General features: G+C 38.4%; 1 protein-coding gene across 4 annotated transcripts in view; it reads left to right on the forward strand.

Annotated features, from left to right (window-relative positions):
• Positions 1 to 19093, forward strand: part of daam1b (dishevelled associated activator of morphogenesis 1b) — a 109312-nt gene that overhangs the window by 73836 nt on the left and 16383 nt on the right. For 3 of the 4 annotated variants that reach the window (XM_007238744.4, XM_015602853.3, XM_007238743.4), the window contains exons 4-17: positions 2561 to 2632; positions 4047 to 4141; positions 5997 to 6330; positions 6436 to 6546; positions 6715 to 6818; positions 8039 to 8105; positions 8195 to 8312; positions 8532 to 8670; positions 8933 to 8991; positions 9848 to 10035; positions 10154 to 10465; positions 11573 to 11680; positions 12616 to 12645; positions 12885 to 12982. In XM_007238744.4, the coding sequence (XP_007238806.2) occupies positions 2561 to 2632; positions 4047 to 4141; positions 5997 to 6330; positions 6436 to 6546; positions 6715 to 6818; positions 8039 to 8105; positions 8195 to 8312; positions 8532 to 8670; positions 8933 to 8991; positions 9848 to 10035; positions 10154 to 10465; positions 11573 to 11680; positions 12616 to 12645; positions 12885 to 12982 (1835 nt within the window). The remainder of the gene's footprint in view (positions 1 to 2560; positions 2633 to 4046; positions 4142 to 5996; positions 6331 to 6435; positions 6547 to 6714; positions 6819 to 8038; positions 8106 to 8194; positions 8313 to 8531; positions 8671 to 8932; positions 8992 to 9847; positions 10036 to 10153; positions 10466 to 11572; positions 11681 to 12615; positions 12646 to 12884; positions 12983 to 19093) is intronic. The other variant, XM_007238745.4, reaches the window with a different exon arrangement.

Genomic DNA, 19093 nt, shown 5'->3' on the forward strand with positions numbered 1-19093 from the left:
GTAGGTGTCCCAGTACTTTTGTCCATATAGTGAATTTTCAACAAGCTCTTACTCTGTAAAGTTACAGGATGTGAAGGACGAAGGCTATTTTAAGTTCCTGGCGCATTCTGCTGACATCTCTCCCTGTCCCGAACACTCTGTGCCGTGATAATTCAGCCTCCGTGTTCTGCTGCAGTCAGGTGTGCGGGCTGCTCCTGGATCCAGGCCAGGGCTGTCCCGGCCCTGGGAAGGCAAGATTAAGACGGATCAGTTTGGAGACTGAGCTCATTTTTTCTCTGAGATGGGTCCATTGTGTGGATGATAAAGTTGTAATCAGAGCATTCAGATACAGCTCAAATGAAGTTATCGTTATTGTAGTATTCTCACGGTAGCATTTATGCAGCAGATTTAGGAGTAACCCGAGCTTTAAATCTCTAAGAAAAAAATACCTGGAGATTAGTTTAAACTATCCATGTCTTAACTTATGTTGGTATTGACGCCAGGCTTATTTGATTTGTTTCTTTTGATTCGGGGGGCAAGATTTGCTTGCATGTTATTTCTCCATGTCTTTGGCTTTACTTTTTGTTTGTGGCGTGAACAGTCTGGCTTCTGTGCCATCTTTTTGTATTTCTCCAGAGATACAGGCCAAGGGTCGGGTTCTTAAACTGTGAACACTGTGTGCACTTGTTTAGCTTAAGTTTCTTGGGCAGTGGGCCAAGAAATACAGTGACTGGGCAGTTCATATGAGGAAAGCCTGTATTTTACCCTCAGCGGTCGGCCAGGACTGATTGTCCAGACAGTGAGGAGATTGAGATGACAGAACTTTTTCTCACTTGGGAAATACTACTCAAGTGAGTGTTTGAAATACTGTCAAAGTGTGGAGATTTGTGGCTACTGTCATTGCTAAAAACATACATCTGTAAACACGTTGTGCTCAGGTTGTGGATTTTAGCTCCCCATTAGGTTGGAATGTGGAGATTGAGTAACAATTTAATTCATTGCTGCTGTCGTTTTCTCCTCCTAATATGCCTCACTAGTCTACCATTAACCTAAATCATTGTATTGACTCCCCTTTAGAACGTGTGGTTAAAGTGTGCAACTTCAGTTTGGACTGAAGTTGCCATTTCTCATGTCCACAAAGATGTTATGAATTGCTTATTCTGTGGTTTTGCATAAAGAGCTATAATTCTAGATACAATTAGCTAAATATTTTGATCCTCCATTTATGGTTCTTGACCCAAACCTCACTGTTCACACACATTAAGATTCAGGTCTGAGATCCAAGCATTCATGGGAATAAAAGGGTAGAGAGGGATCTACTAATCCACACATCCACACCCTTTTCTCATGGACACAGCTGAAATACATAGACAACCATGCTGTACTTTCCTATCCAGTGCTGATCCAGAGGTGGAATCCTTTATTAAACAGGGTTGCAAAGAGTTTAAGATCAGAACAAATATTTGTGAAGCCAGAGAAGCCTTCCCTCAGCTCAGAAACTAATAGAGCTTCAAAAAAATATCACAACTCCTCATATCCAATGTGCAGTCAGGGCTGCTTGATGAATGTTGACATATGGAAATAAATAAATGAAATTATCCAGACAGGAACTAATGTTCCTGACTTAGAAAATGCATGTTTAAAAATGCTGTAAGATGCTCAGTGTCATGGCTCAACTACACGGGTATAAAGGCCACAGCAATGGGCTTTGGATCAGTGGGATTACATTTTCTGCAGGAATGAAGCACAAATGAGCTTGTGTAGCCTTTGTGATGTCAAGGTGACTTCTGATATATCTCTGTCTGGAGTCTCATAACCCAAAGTTAGAGCTTAATGCTTGGAGGTTATTATAATCATCAGAACTGTTCTGTCCTAATTTTACCCAGCACCATTTGTGCTGTTTCTCTCAATGTGATTGTTTGGGTCTGTTTCTTGGCTTGGTGTGTAAAAAAGATGATGTATGTGCATTGACATGCAAATGTGGTTGTGCATTAAGGCACATTCTTCATGGAATTCGTCCCTTTCTCCCCAGACACACATCTCATTGTTATAAGAGATTCTTTTGGTCATTTACATAAAGTATAAGGCGATAGCTGAGGCAAACAAACAGAGAGACTACAATACTTTTTTTTTTTAACTGTCAAGCAAAACAGACTATTGGCAAACATTCAATCTGTACTTACGCACTCCAGCAAGCTTGACGATCTGTATTGATCTCCACAATGGGTTGAGTCATTTCTCACAACAAATTCTTACACGTCCGATTCCTTCCATTCTTTCCAAATTACACTGTCATTCCTAATTTTACTTTCTTGCTCAGCTCATTCATGCTGTTCCAGCTCATTCCTTTGCTCCCTTGGTCGTAGCCACATTGTTTGCTTTTGCACTCTTTTGCCTCTTTTCCCCATGGCAACATTAATTGGTGAGATGTGGATCGAATTAGGATGAGAAGCCTCATAGAGCATTGATTATTGATGTTTGGTGTATTCAGTGGGTACTTTTGCACAAGTTTCTAGAGAAATGGCTCATATTAAGATTGACTGTTCACTGATTATTCCATTTCCTTTTTGTTTTTCAACAGGAGCAAGAAGAGAATAAAGGTGCTACAAGCTGGCCAGAGTACTACATCGATCAGCTCAACTCAATGGCAGCTGTAAGTATGCTTTGTTTAAATGTAAGAGTAGGGCTTTCATCTGCTGTTTATCTGCTGTACTACTGAAAGGTCCACCCGTCATTTCTAGTGATGGCATCCATTAAGAACAAGTTATACATTTCAAGAGATCATACATATCTGATGAGATTATATGTAAAATAGTGCTTTTTGCTCTATTCAGTCAGTCAAGCTCTAAAACTGTAGAAAGTGATGCAAAGAGCTGGTAGACTGTCTACCTTCATCAGAAAAGCATGTTTTCACAGAATCTTCTCGCTGTGTTTACTTTCTTGCTTGCACGCCAGACAGCTCTGACCAATCAGAGGAGACAATGAGCTTGTTTGGTTTATTGGTGCGTATTTTGGTGTGTTTAGGTTTGTGTCTGTGTGAAACCAAATCAAACAGAGGGAGAAAACGCTCCAAGTAAACAATCTCATTAATTGATTCGGACCGAAGAAACCAACTACAGGTGTGAAAACGCCCTAAAAGGATCACAGTTCTCCTGGAGCAAAATAAATATACAAGAAAAAGAACAACTGCTAAAGCTCATCAGTGTCCTCAAAACAATGGACTGATTGCCCTTTCATTTCAGTTATTTATGACTGTTTTTAATGGAAATAAAAATGCCTTTTTATGTCCAGTATTGTGTATCCTGAGCTGAACCCCATGACATAAGAATTATAATAAGAAATGAATGCATAAATGTGAAGCATGATAAAATAACAGTGATATCACTTCAGCCATGAAGAAATCCCTCACCCCAAGCTCTAATGAGATCTTTCTAAACGTTGTCTTGCCTGTACAATCGCAAGGTTCTTGCCAAATTGAAATGGAGGCTTTTCAAAAATACAATAAATCTCCTCTGAGATTGTCTGTGTTGGCCAATTAGAAATGGGAATTTGAGGCCACAAAAATGGGAAAAAAGCAGTGAATTAGTTGATACGCATCTTGGTTCTTTCCAGTCGTAATGTAGCGGTCTCTAAGCAGAGGCTTTGTTTTGAGTTATAGTATCACTGTGCAATGTGGCTTGGCAGCTCAAGCGGGGCTTTTAGAAAAGGCCTGAGATGGTAAGGTGAAACCAGAGTGATATTTAAACCGGTGGTGGGAATCTCCAACCGGCCTGTCTTCGGCCTGGAGAGAACCTGTCCTGCTGCACTTGCACATGAACCACAAACCCTGAATAAAAGCTGTGTTCACATAATACGTCAGAAACCTGCTGTAGTGTGCAGTCTTTACATCATTTACTCACATTTGCCTTTATGATTTGCCTGCTGATGTTTCCACTATCTGATCAAAGTTTCTGTTAGTTTTTTTTTTGAACATCAGTCATTTAATCATATTTGTTTGTACAAGCAAATCACATTTATCTGGTTATCTGCACGCTCAGTCTAATAGCACATTACCCTTTACCCTACAGAGGAAGACTCTGCTGGCCCTGGAGAAGGAGGAAGAAGAGGAACGCAATAAGACCATAGAAAGCCTCAAAACTGCGCTGAGGACGCAACCAATGAGGTCTGTGTATGACGACATTAGCATTTTAATCAGAAGCAATTTTGATTGATTTTGATCATTTAAAATTAACTAATTACATCTGAAATAAGAAATAACTAAGTGCGTTTAATATATTGAACTGTTTTCACTTACACTTTAAAGTCAACCCTCAAGCTCCTAATGACCCATGATCTTATCTCCCTCGTATATTATGCCCCATTATATACAAACACAACATCTTAATATATATATATATATGTATGTATATATATATATATATATACGTATATATGTGTGTATATATATATATATATATATAAATATATATAAATACACATTTACTTTATTTTTTATCCTTTTTTAACCTTTGCTGGCTTGCACACAAAGTTCCATAATGTCAAGCTGCCAACTGCAGCTGTTTCAAGTTGACTTACATTAACGTGTTGCTGATGTAAGATGTCGTTAAGTTTTCCAACTATTGAGTAGCACATGACTACTTCATTTTCTCATTAAACACACCCTCCCTCCCCTTTGCTCTGCTCTTTTGGGGGCTGTTTGTTATTAGGCCAATGACGTTTGAAGGCTGATCTTTTGACCTTGGGCTTAGGGTGAAATCATTAACCTCCGCCAGGCCTGCACTCAGAGGTTCCACTCTGCTTTGGCCCTAATGATATTTTTCTGTGAGAAAGTGAATAAATTATAAGCTGTTTCTTATCTTATTATTCTTATATATAGAGGATGCAAAGCTGATGTCCTTATATTTTGGAATCTCTCTGGTGAGAATGGATAATTGCACAGAGAATGCGGAAGAAACATTTTAAACTTCTGAAGTCTCCATTGCTCCACCAGCCGCTCGCGTTGAACTGAGCCGGATCCACTTTTAGAGGCTGTAAATGTGAAGTAAAGTACGTAAAGACACGTGACGTGGCCAAAAGAACTCCCGCGAAAAGCAACCAGTCACCCCAGTTTTTAGAATAAATATATATTAGACTTAACAGGGATGGTCCATTAAATACAATATTTTATCTCTTCTCCACTCTTGCTTCTGCTTTCAGTTCAGAAACAAAATAATACAGACTGTCACTTTAATGTAGATTATAGGCCTCTTATAATATACATTTTTGGTTGGGTAATAAATTGTTCCACAAATAATTACTAATAACAATATTATTGTGATATAGTGAAAATATAATAGCGTATTAATGCAATTACATCTTTTTAAAGAGCAATGAACATTTATTTATTCAGAATATTCAGACAATGGAATTGGAAAATGAACATTTTTAAATATTCATGATAAATAATACATAAATAAAATGAAAATGTTTTCAAACAATGTCTACACACTCGCTCCTTTGCGCTGATTGACTGATTGGCTAAGAAAAACAAAATGAGAAATATCGAAGTCAGCAAAAAAACCCAAACAAATTATGTCCATAAACTATATGACAAGTTTTATGATTTAACTATTGTGACAGACCTAGTAGATGATATTATTATTCAGTAAAGAATGGGCTGATTCAGAAAATTATCTTCCTCCTTCTTACATTTCATGATTATAAAATAAAAAAAATGGGCTTTTTAGTCCACTAAGTACTGAGATTTATTCCTTCATTTTTTAATTTGGTTAATTTGAGTACCTAATAGGTTGGGCTGTATATTGGCAAAGACTTGGCAAAGTGATTTGTATCACAATACAAGGCTTATGATTACATCACAATATATTGCAATACTGTAAGCAAGGCGATATACTGCAAATGTTGTTTAAAATGTTAGGAATTTTTTGGAAAACTACCAGTAAAAACACTCTTAAATATCATAATACTTTGATATCAGTGTTTTTTAGCAATGGTCCCCCATATCTTCTGGATTGCAGGTTTGTCACTCGGTTTATTGACCTGGATGGACTGACCTGCATCCTGAACTTTCTGAAGAGCATGGACTATGAGACAACGGAGTCTCAGATCCACACATCCCTCATCGGCTGCATCAAAGCTCTGATGAACAACTCTCAGGGCCGTGCCCACGTGCTCTCCCACCCGGAGAGCATAAACATCATCGCTCAGAGCCTGGCCACCGAGAACATCAAGACCAAGGTGGCCGTTCTGGAGATCATGGGAGCTGTGTGCTTGGTTCCTGGAGGCCATAAGAAGGTTTTGGAGGCTATGCTGCACTACCAGAGATTTGCTAGTGAACGGACGCGGTTCCAGGTGGGCCATTAAGAATGTTTTGAAGCATCTGATCTTGTAGTAATATAGCCATCATTACCCCATTCTCTGCTATATTGTACCTGACTGCGGTGCTTCTCTGGGCAGATGCTTCTAAATGACCTGGATCGAAGTACAGGGAGGTACAGAGATGAGGTCAGCTTGAAGACAGCCATCATGTCCTTCATTAATGCTGTGCTGAGTCAGGGGGCTGGAGAGGTGAGCTGCCAAACACAGCTTGTTCCAATTTTGTCTTTGTTTTATGTTGCAATAAGTAGACGCTGTGAGAGAAACTCCCTGAATGCTTGTTATTCTTCCACAGATGTTCGGAAGTTACACACAATATATATTAAAATGTCTGAGAGTGTTTTTCCTTCTAACCCACAGACCAGTCTTGAGTTCAGGGTACATTTGAGATACGAGTTCCTCATGTTGGGGATTCAGCCCATCATTGATAAACTCAGGTCACATGAAAACTCTACGTTAGATCGGTAAGTGACATAAGTACTCTTTCATTTGAAATCATTAAATCCACCTTTTCGATCAAGGAAGTGCTTTAGAACTCTAAAAACAAAGGCAACTTGCCTCGTGCACAAGGTGTTTGCTCCAAGGTTAAGGTTATTAAATTATTTTGTTGGCACAGTGACTTGGTGGTTAGCATGTTTGCCTCTCAAAGTTGGGTTGTAGGTTAAAGTCGCTGTCTGGGTGGGGTTTCTATGTTTTTCCCATGCCTGTGTTTGTTTCTTCCGGGGTTCCAGTTTTCTCCCACAACCCAAAAACATAGAGATCAGGTTAATTAGATAATCTATGTTGCCCAGAATTAGGTTATTGTAAATTGCCATGTTATGTATATGTGTAAGTGGGTGTATGTTTGTATGTGTATGAAATGTGCATATGACTGAATGACTTTATGATTAGGTGTGGATTGGAACTCTGTATCTGTGTATGTGTGTCTGTGTGTGTCAGTGTTCGTATGAGCATGAAAAACCTGGAAAAGTCTTGAAATTTGAAAATAGCAATTTGCCAGGATAAGTTTTAGAAAAGTAAACATACCAGAAAGTTTTGGAAAAGTCATGGAAATTTGGTCTACAAATCTTTGTGTTTCAATTTTTCGATGGAGAAAATCTATTTTGAGCTACAAATACGTCAGCTCAGAGTTAATTCAGTAAATTAGCCCTAAACAATGAAGCTCTCAGGATCTGACACACATTTTATTATTAAATATTGTATTTCAACATTTTATCTGATTTATTTCAGACCTACTATACTCAATTTTAATTATAGTTTTAGTTTATTTTTTTTGTTTTATTGTCCATGTCTGCACTGATGTTCTAAAAATCATATGGCCATGAAAATTTGCCTTGAAGACATGGAAAAGTCATGAAAAAATCATAGAAATGTATTGGTTGAAAAATGTATGAACCCTGATCTGTGTGTTTCACGTTGTGAGTGTGCAGTTCAGAAATGCAGCTAGATTTATTCCTTTGAGAAATGGATATCACAGTTGTCTGTATGACGTCCATCTATGTTCATAAGAAGTCCTTGTGTAAATGTTCATGCTTCCATCATATAAGTATTGTGTATTGTATAGTTGTATAGTTGACAGTGTCTTAGTGTTTTATTAACAAGTTTTTGTTCATCTACATCTTGTTGCACCAAATACTGGATAGTGATCATGCCCTCATGAGCATCCTGAATCTTGTGTCCTCAGGCACTTGGATTATTTTGAAATGCTACGAAATGATGATGAACTCACAGTTTCCAGGCGTTTTGAAAGCGTAAGTGAACACAGTGATCTGGAGCTCTTGTTTCTGAATTTATGTACTGTTAGTGAGCTGAGTAATGTTGTTGTTTGGCCCCCTTTTAGGTGCATATAGACACTAAAAGTGCTTCCCAGGTGTTTGACCTCATACGCAAAAAGATGACCCACACAGATGCATATCCGCACTTTATGTCCGTACTACACCACTGCCTGCTAATGCCTCGTGAGTTTATTTGTTTATTGCTTTCTTTCTTTTGTTGAACCCCATTTCTTATTGATCCTGCTGTTTGATACTGCTGTAAAGCTAATAATAGAAACATTTATAATTGTTTGTCTAGTTCAGATTTATGGGAGATGTTTAGTGACTCTTAACTAAATTATCTTACTGTAAACCATTTAAATTGCTGATTAAAAAAAGAAAAATGTATGTTCTCTGTTGCAGATAAGAGGAGTGGGAACACGGTGCAGTACTGGTTGCTTCTTGACCGAATCGTACAACAGATGGTGCTCCAGAATGATAAGGGTCATGACCCTGACGTCACCCCCTTAGAAAACTTCAACGTTAAGAATGTGGTTAGAATGTGAGTTTTTGGGGGTGGGGTGAGAGAGTGGTTTGTTTTTCTCATTAATTTCTACCAGCTACTTTTGTGAACTGCAGTTATATTGTTCTTGTTGGCCTCCTATTTTGTACCTACACTTCTACCTATTTCAAAGATTTAGTTTTCTTTATGACAGTGCATTTGGTGAAACATTGTAGTGTAATTGAACTAATGTAATTTTTTTAGTATTAACAGATTTCTGTTTTAGTGATCTAACCAAAGTATTTTGACATTATTTTTTCAGGCTTGTCAATGAAAACGAGGTCAAACAATGGAAGGAGCAGGCAGAGAAGATGCGGAAAGGTATAAAGCTTGTTAATGAAATGCTTGCTGTATTATATTTAAATATATGGACATTTGATCTTTGTTTTGGCAGTATAGAGAGATGGAGATTCATATATTTAAATAATTGCTAAACATAAAAACTGAGCAAATGTGTGTCCTTTTTTTTTTTGGTGAAATGTAATTAATAGAATATCACATTCTTGTTAGGACACTCCCACATTTGTTACTACTTAAATTTCAGAAATTAGAATCAGGTGCTCCTCTTCAGCTCCAGATAATTAGAACATGGAAACGTGGTTATAGAAGAATTTGGAAGCGCCTGTCTTATTTACACCTCAGATATTTAGTTAGGGTTGCTCCTGATTTATTATAGATTGTTGAGTCAATAGAAATGGAACTTGCGCGGTTTGGATCTGCTTTCCTGCAGCAGGGTTTGGCAAGATATTCATCAGAGAATGCACCATTATTTTTTTATTAAATCAGCGTGTGCTTGAGGAAAATGTCAACAATCCGTCTCTCTGTCTCTCAAAAAAAAAAAAGTGAAGAGAAGTGGACCATGCAACTTAACAATGACCCAAAGCATTATATATTATTATTATTATTAATGCTGCAGGTTAGCTTGTGAATGCAAAAACCCAGCTGGAAAAATTCTGCATGAAGATGTTCCACCTGTTGCTCACTCAAATGTCTAATCAAAGTGATTTAAGCAAAATAGGGGCATAACTTGCCATTTTTTGATGATCAAATACTGAAATATTTATTAGGGTATTCTAAACAGACTGTATGCATTTAGTATATGTATTTAACCATTTATCACAATGTTATAGAAGTCAGGTTAGTTTGTCATATAACTCTTGCCCTTTGTCCATGGCAGATCACCATGAGCTCCAGCAGAAGATGGAGAAGAAGGAGCGAGAGTGTGATGCCAAGACCCAGGAGAAAGAAGAAATGATGCAGACACTCAGCAAGATGAAAGAGAAGCTTGAGAAAGAAACAGGAGAACACAGACTGGTTAAGCAACAAGTATCAGAACTTACTTCACGTCTACATGAGCTCAGCCTGGTACAGTATTCCCAAACACTACTGGCTCAGTCATACTGTGTCTTATTCATTCACCCCTTTAAATTCTGTATTAACATCTAATAGTATGCCTAGTATAATTTTTCCCCATTGTCCACAGAGACCAGTAGCCAGCGTACCTGGTGGTCCTCCCCTACCCCCTGGACCCCCAGGTGGCCCCCTTTCTCCTCCACCTCCTCCCCCTCCTCCTGGGGGCATGATGCTTCCTCCTCCACCTCCTCCACCCTGTGGTGCCATGATGCCCCCACCACCACCGCCTCCACCTGGAGGCCCACCTCCGCTCCCTGGACGTCCACCCTTAGGTGGGCCTCCTCCTCCTCCTGGAGCCCCTATAGGTCCGGCCCTCAAGAAAAAGAACATTCCCCAGCCGTCCAATCCACTCAAGTCCTTCAACTGGGCCAAGTTATCTGAGGTGAGACTGCACGATTAACGGAGTAGCTTGGGTCATCTAGAAAGTCCACTCTAAAACGGGAGTGTCTTTATAGGAAGAAGGATCATCTTTATCTTTAAACTAGGCCCTGAATAATGTATTGATTGAATTATAAAATCTGACAATTTCACAAATTTAGCAATAGGCTTTTATAGTTTAGCTTTTTATTATTATTATTATTTCTTTAACTACGGATTACAGACACTTTTTATACAAAAAAAAGTTACTATACAGCTTTACAGACAAAAGTTGAAATCAGTCAGTAAAGTACTATTTGAGCTTTTTCATCAATTAAGTCTTAATTAACTATTTTTTGCCTTTCCATAAAGTACTAGACACCCAGACTTAAGTAAAAGAACAAGTGCTTTTTTTTTTTTTTTTAAAAAGTAGAATTTGAGTAGAAGTTGTTTTTTAATCCAAGTGGAAAGTTGGAAAGTTTTTTTAATCTAAGTGGAAGTACTAAAGTATTCAACATTTTTGTACTTAATTATTGCATGAAGTTTATTGGAAAATGTAGTACTGAAGTACTGGAAGTAAAAGTACAGTACTGTGTTGTGTAGTTATTGAAGAGAGCAGTGGAAAGTGGAAAGCAAAGAAAAAGGCAGAACAGGAGCAGCGAGATCTTCTTATAAGATCAGCTTGATCGCTTAATTTACTCAATGATAAGCAGCAGATTTATCAAATCTGGTGACAGTGCAGAGAATCTACCACTCTGGCTTTAGTGATAATGTGGTTTTAGAATGATTCCTAACATTTTTATAATTGTAACAAGTAACGATGCATCACATAAAAAAAATTATCAGAGTTATAGTGTTAAATCTCATCTAAAAATATATAGTGAAGTAAAAGTGGATGTAGGATAAAAAAAATATATAGTTTACAACTATTTTAGGAATCAAGTACAGTGGTTTATTAGTTTTGCTTCATTACGATAAATCTCTGGAATTTAACCATGAAGGCACTTAAAATAAAATAAAATGAACAATAAAATAAAATATATAATACAAATAACCAGGGTACTGCTCATGCTACAGTATGTGTGTATTGATGCTATAGAAGACCTGTGTTCACCTGTTCTCCTTCCTGCAGAACAAGCTGGAGGGCACAGTGTGGGCTGAGATGGACGACAGCAGAGTTTTCAAGATCTTAGACTTGACGGACATTGAGAAGACCTTCTCAGCATACCAGAGACAACAGGTCACTAAAGAGTCAACTATCACTCTCTCTCTCTCTCTCTCTCTTCTCATAAGTCTTTCATTTAAGACATCACAACATTTGCAGTTACTCATGCATGAGGTTTATATGATTGTGATGCCTGAGCTGTATTTTCCTGTGGCGGCCCCTTAACAGTGAATTTCGGAGCATAGAGATTTAATTGCCATGATACGTTTATAATGCATACTAGTCATCAAAACAGATGGGTTCTTAATTGGAAACATTCTTGGTAGCCAGCTTGGACTGTGTTTTTTTTTTCCCTCAATTAATTGCAGTACATTTGTCATGCAGAATATGCACGACAGTAAAGAACCTCTCTGGTTTGTTATGGCTGTGTATTCATCTGACCTTCATTTGTTCTGTTATTGTGGTCACCCATGCTAAAAAAAGCAATAACACTGTGTGCATTAGTAAGTTGCTAATCATTTATCCAGACACTTATACTAGCATGCCTAATGGTGAGTTAGAGTTGTGCTAAGCCAATCATTCTCTCCAGAGACATTTTAACAATTGTTTTCTAATTATGATATCCATTACAGTCATCACTGTTTACTTCTCCTTTGCTTTAATTGATGAGAAAGTAATTGCATTTTAATGCTGCTATTATGAACGGATAAGCCAGGCTATTAAATTTTAACAGATGGCCAGATTATTCTGAGAGTAAGCACTGTATATCTATAGTGATAAATATTTAAAAGTAGATGTTCCTCAACACGCATGCACCTGCCAGCGCTTACAGACCCACACCATGCATCGTCTCTGCTTTCATTCACCCCATGCACCCCCCACTCTCACCATTCATTACCAGTCATCTCATTCTGTGCACTAGCCTGTTGTGTTTTGTGTGGCTGAATTCACCAAACAGCGCTCTCTCTCTAACGTGTGCTGCATCTTCCTTGCTTCTTGCCTGCATTTAGGACTTCTTTATGGTCAATAACAGCAAACAGGTAAGACTTACTGCAGACAACTAAACTAAACATATATATATATATATATATATATTTTGTTGCATTTTTGAAGTGTTACTCAATTTCTGTACTTGATATCTAGCAAATAACATCAATTAATATCCATTTTCCATCATTTAATAATCAGTAATATTCTCATCATTCACAACTCATACACTGAAAAGTTGAAGAAAACAATGCACAGCCGAATAGTAATTTCCGAACCTCTCTGACCACAGAAAGAGGCAGAGGACGATGCTCTGAGCTCAAAGAAAGTCAAAGAGCTGTCCGTCATTGACGGCCGCCGGGCCCAGAACTGCAACATCCTGCTCTCACGGTGAGTGATGCTTTTAACCTTGGCTGCGAGTTTCTGTTTCTGCAAAACCTTCTGGCTTCCAGACGTGAGGTCATATCCTGAACATGCAGCTCTGAACTGGAGTTAGTGTTGAGTCAGTGCAGTGTTCTCTTCTGTGCTTCGACTGTTTTCTGCTGGGTTACTTCCTTCCAGAGAAATGCTCTCAGTCACCAGTTCATTCATTATCATGAGGTGGTTTCCTTGAATTCTTTGTAGCGCAGTGCCAATTAATGAGAGCCCTTACCTCATCGGAGAGGAATGCTATGTTTATATTTGGCTCATCACGTGCGAGCAGAGAAATCATTTTTCAGACTTGACAACATGCTGCTTTCTGCCAAGTATGATATTTGAGCAGTTAATGATGAGGGGATAATGTTGGCAGGATCTTTTCTCTCCCACAGGGTCTCTGTTTCTGTGTCCTCTTTGGCTGTTGTAAACGCAGAGGCCGCCTCGCTTAATTACAATTCAGAATATTGAATGTTTCACACAGTTTGATGGTAAATTGTGTTTTAAAGATTTTCTCAGAACATTTTACGCTTCGTTTAGAAGAGTACGCCGATTAAGTCATTGCATATTGGATGGATTGGACGAGGAAATCTTTCGGTCAACATTTTAACAGCTGTTATAACAAATGAAAGAGCCTTCACATTTGTATCGAATGTCTTTTGAATAATCATGAACGTCATGAATCACAGTATGAGTACTGAATGTCTAATAAGGTTTCCTCACTGTAAATGTAGGACTATTTTAGGGTGTTGGCCATTTTGCTTCTTTTTCTAGAATTTCAGGTTTATATTGTATTATTAAGACTTTTAATTTCCTTCCACGTGTTTAATGCTTACCCCATTTTCACAGGTGTGATGGATTTTCGTAATTAGCTGAAATCAATGCTAGTATCATCCATGTAAAGTGGAGTTCAAATATGGAGTAATTTTTGAGGGCATTTCCCTCTTTGGCAAGCTATTAGGCTTCTAATAAAGGCTATGAGTGCTTAGCCGTCAAGTGTCCCAGTTAAAGCTCTTGTCTGGGATGGATTTCCACATTTATATGCAATTATGATGAATATTAGCATTTCTTGGAACAGCACCGAGAGAAATATTTAATGCATTGCAGCCTGACTTGCATTTTTTCTGTTTTCTTGTTTGGGCGAGGACTTCTGTTTGTCACTAAGAAGCTGATTGTGGTGTGAGAAGCGGAGCCCAGGAAACTGTAACAGTGGGTCACATTTGGCGAGGCAGGCCGGCCTCAGATTTATGAAGGCTTACTAATTGAATGTGGTTCGGCCTCATCTGCCAGCAAAGGATTTACTCCCAAGAGTGTCTTTAAATCTTTCTGACTCAAACAACATGAAACAAACCGAAATGGCGCTTAGCATTTCCACTGGGCCAAATGTTTTTTAGGCTGAGAAGAAGATTCCACATCAAGGTTGGGTTTTAGATGCATGGGAGGAACAGGTGGTGAATAAGTAGCAATCGGTCAGCTGGTCAGTGTGGTACATTTTTGGGTGTGTGAGTTTGACTGCCTGCATGTGTGTGGTAGTTTAAAATATCATACCACTTATTCCAGAAGCAAAAGCTAGTGATGAGGGTGTGGTGTGGTGTGCGGTAGTGGTTCTTTATAAGCAGAAATTATTGTGTGTTCAGTTTGAGCTCTTATATCTGGCCCACACTGCAGGATTTTGTTAATCAGATCCAATGTTGACCTTGAGACAGACCCCCCACGTGCCCCCTATGTGCTGTGGCAATGCCACCACTACAGAAAATCTGCACACTGTATTGTCTAACTGTAACACTAGAGCATTAATAATCAGCAGGTTATAAAAACAGATAACTGATTATCATCACAGCAGTCCTGTAACAGCTCAAGAGTGGACAATGCTCCTTTCCCTCTGAGCTTCTTGCCTTAGTGCGCATTAAAATCGTTCATTGCAAATCGTTCCTTCAAATTAAAGAAAATGTGAGCACAAAGTGCTTCATTATTCAATCGATTTAATTACTTTTTTTTATCCACACCCTCTTCCGGGCTCAGTGGGAGTTAGATTATCATCCATAAGAATAATTATTATTTATACTCTTACTCACTTCATTGCTGTACATGGCAGTTGGGGTGGATGCTGTATGACTGTTATCATTCATCATGATAAAAATGACATACTGAGCTGATTGAGTGCCAGTTTTTGGATGCTTTAATAAGGTTTAGAAATGGCTCAAAATTAGAGTTGGCTGGTTATGAGAGTCCCTAGTTAATTTAGATCTTTAAATGTGGCACAAAAAAATAGGATTTTTATTTTTTATCTTGCCAGTAGTTTACAGTACTAATGATAGCGCATCCAGAGTAAAAGTGTGTGAGTGCTCCTCAGGGCAAATGATGCAGCAGCTCCAGCATTCTCTGCAGATCATTGTGTGTGGTCTGCTTCTCTCACAGCTCACACTAAATCTCTAAAGCCGTAATGTGGGGTGCAATCCACTGCATGACCACAGCAGAGATCACTTATTCTAACAGCCACACTCATCTGAATTAATCATGCATGGTCAAAACTAGTTCCAGTGATTGTTATTTGAGATAAAGCTTGCATATTGATTTAAATGAGTATTTATTGAACAAAAAACAAGTATTGCTTAGTTATGACATAAAGCAGAGTATTCACAAGAACTTGGTGATATGATGTGCATCATGATTCAGTGGTTACAGTTTATTATACCACGGATAGTTCTGACTCTGAATGTAATTGGGTGCGAGGTGTTCTATGAGTGCCGTTATCAGCTGGTAATGCACTGTAACTGAAGCTCTCCATGTATTACTCCGCCACATACAGGTAACCTAGCAACGATGCAGAGCTTCCAAACCAAACAGAGTTTTTATAACCAAACAGATTAGATTTTCTCATCCTCTTGAACTCAAAATCTTTTAATAAACAGCAATAATGGAATTTTGGGTTAATCGCAATTATACACTCAAGGTTCCTAATATAACGTGCATTATTGGCACTGCTGTGCTGCGGTCGTAGGCACGAGGCCATACCTTATTTTTTATGTATTTATTTTATTTTTAACATAATTCTACAAGGCATATCTACACCCAATACAATGAGGCGTACAATTGGGTCACACACAAAACATATGTATATGAGTAAGAATATGTAAAGAAGTATATTTGGCTGTTTATATTATTTTGTTCACTAATTGTTAGCTTATTACAAAGGTTCTTTTATTTGTTAGCTTTGGACATCATATAGATCACTTTTGTTAGGGCTCTCATGATAGATGCACATTTAAATCGTTTGCTCGATTTAAAGAAATTGTGAGCATGAATTGCAAATCGTTCCCTAAAATTCGAGAAAATGTGAGCACGAACTGCTATATCGTTTACTCGATTTAATTATTTTTTTTTAGCCACGCCTCCTCCCGGGCTCCATAGGTGTAAGATTATCATCCATAAGAATAATTGTTATTTATTCTCTTACTCACTTCATTGCTGTACATGGCAGATGCAAATCTTTTTGCAATACTTAACAATATATATATATTTTTCATTCTAATATATTTCATTCTGTTGCCTTACATGAATAACAAATATGATTGGATGAAGAGCTCATGGACTATCAGTACTGCATAGGTCGACATTTTAGTTATAATGAGAAAATAATACATTTGATGTTAGCTGTGGGATGAGGTATTAGATAACTAGTTCTTTATTACAGATTTGTCAGTGACGTGTTGACAGACTGCTGGAAATGAGCTGGAAGTAAGCTGGAAATGAGCATGGAGGTGCATGTTTCTTTTCTTTCCATGATGGTTCATCAATGCAGATGCTGCACTATTCTAGCTTATCATAGTAAGCTTTAATGCAAACTTTGCTGAAAGTGCCTATATTTTCTTCTCTTTTCCTCCTGTTATCAAACACACGTTCCAGGACAGTAGTAGTTAATGCTTTGGAACTGAACCAAGGTCAGCACGAGGTCTCTCCGAGTGCCCCAGTCCTTTTTCCATTTCGTAAATGAAATTCAAAATCTCATGTAAGTAAGTGCACTCGAGGTTTGAAGCCCCGTCTGGCATGAACATGTAGAGTAGTGAAAGAGCCCTGGCTGTGTTTCACGTCCTGTCTGTGGTTCCCAGCCTTCCTCCCTCTCTCTCTCTCTCTCTCTCTCTCTCTCTCTTTTTCTCTCTCTCTCTCTCTCTGTCTGGCAGAGGAACTAAGGGAGCTCTCCTCAGCCTGTTAAACACCTGCTCTGCTTGGCGCTCTCCCACGCCTGGCTAACAGAGCACTCCTCATGCTGACTACGAGCCGTGTGGAGTGTAGGAAGGTTGACCATGCTGATACACTTTCCTCTCTACTGGTGTAATGTTTTGAATCTCTCCGTCAGGAAGCTGCCAGAGCTGTTTTACTTTATAGCATGTGACCATCGCACATTTCTTTCATTAAAAGGCCTTAAATTCTTACTTTAACCCTTTAAGGCATGGTGGTCACTTTAAGAGACCACCTAGATTTTTTTCACTTTCATTTCTCACTTTGCAATTGTGTTAAAAAAGAAGAACTCTACAGTTTCTGACAATTTTTAAAGATTTCTTGGGAGAATTAAACATTTAGCAGGCAAGAAGTGATGTTAGCAGCAAATGCTGCTGTTTTGAGCAGCCCAGACATTTTCTGTGCTTATTTGATGATATTTTAAGCACCTAAACACACATGTGTGGCTCCCCAACAAGGAAAACTTTCAAGCTTTCTGCTGTTATGATGTTATTAAATAAAAATTCTAATTATATAGTTAACGTCACTTTGTGCACAGCGTTCACTAAGGCTACGCACAGCAGGTAAATGTGGTCCAAATCAGTTTCCCCCCCAAAAAGGGAAAAAAATAAATAAATAAAAAAACTGCCAAAGGCAGAATAATATGTACTGTTGAATTCTCATGTTCTTTTGAATGTGAATTCTCTGTGATAAGCTCAGCTGCAACCTGAACATATTCATAGCTCTGAAGATTTTGACGAGGATTAAAGTGAAACTTAATGTGAAGCATTGCTCTGTCACAAATGCACGTCACTTACAAAGCACAAACCACTCAGGCAGATGTCAGATATGGGTCACATTAAAAATATTGTGTGAATAGCCTAAACTAAATATCGGTTTGGTCAAAAGAAAATAGAATTTGGGCCATTTTTACCAGCTGTGTGAATGTAACCTAAGAAAACATCAAAGAAATTACCTTTGTGCCTGAAAGTGTTAAAGCAGCTGTTCCACAAAAAAAAAAAAACAATTTAGCCAATTTTCCCCAAATGTGTCTTATTCACTAAGAACAGTGTTTGCTTCAGGTAATGGCCTCTTTGTTGGCGTTCTGCTAAAACACAAGGGGGTTCAGCTGTGCAGGCTGAGTTCTGGCCTACTTCTGAACTCAGATGAAACATAGTTTTGGAAAAGTTTAATATTGCATGATGTGACGCACCAGGCACAGTTCAACTATCTGTCTCAACTCGCTTCACACTTGCAGAAATTTGAGCAAGAAGATTATGTGAGGTCAACACTTCAGTGTAATGTACAGTGACTTAATAAAAGTCACGGGATGATAGTATGCAAGTGAATCGTGAAGTATTACTTTTTTAAGAAGAGGGTTTGGGAACACACACACCTGTATGAGTTGTGAGGTGGTGTCTTATGAGTAGGGTTGAACACTGACCAGCTTATTAATGGTGTTGGAGTGAGCCTGGTAGGCCTGATAGTGAGCATCACATAGAGGGGGCATTCCATTTATTGAAGTTGTGTAGGCATTTAAGATTCCTTGATCCACAGTAAAATGTTGTGGATACCAGAAATATGTCATAAAAGGCATTAACACCCATGGTGGACAGTGCAGTGGGTGGTAAGTTTTGTGACTTGCAGCATTTGGCTACAATTGTCTGTGCAAACAGACAAGCTATTTTGGCAGAAATTACATACACATTTAATACAGGAACCCCTACACACGTACTCCACAGTGCAACATTCTAGCTTCTATTGATTATGATATGCCAAATGTCATGGGACACATGAGATACTTGTTCCTGTTCTATGACATTTGGCACATCAATGTAAATGCAGCATTAAAGTCACCTATATTTAATA

The sequence above is a fragment of the Astyanax mexicanus genome, chromosome 1, assembly GCF_023375975.1.
Source record: "Astyanax mexicanus isolate ESR-SI-001 chromosome 1, AstMex3_surface, whole genome shotgun sequence".
Taxonomy (NCBI): domain Eukaryota; kingdom Metazoa; phylum Chordata; class Actinopteri; order Characiformes; family Acestrorhamphidae; genus Astyanax; species Astyanax mexicanus.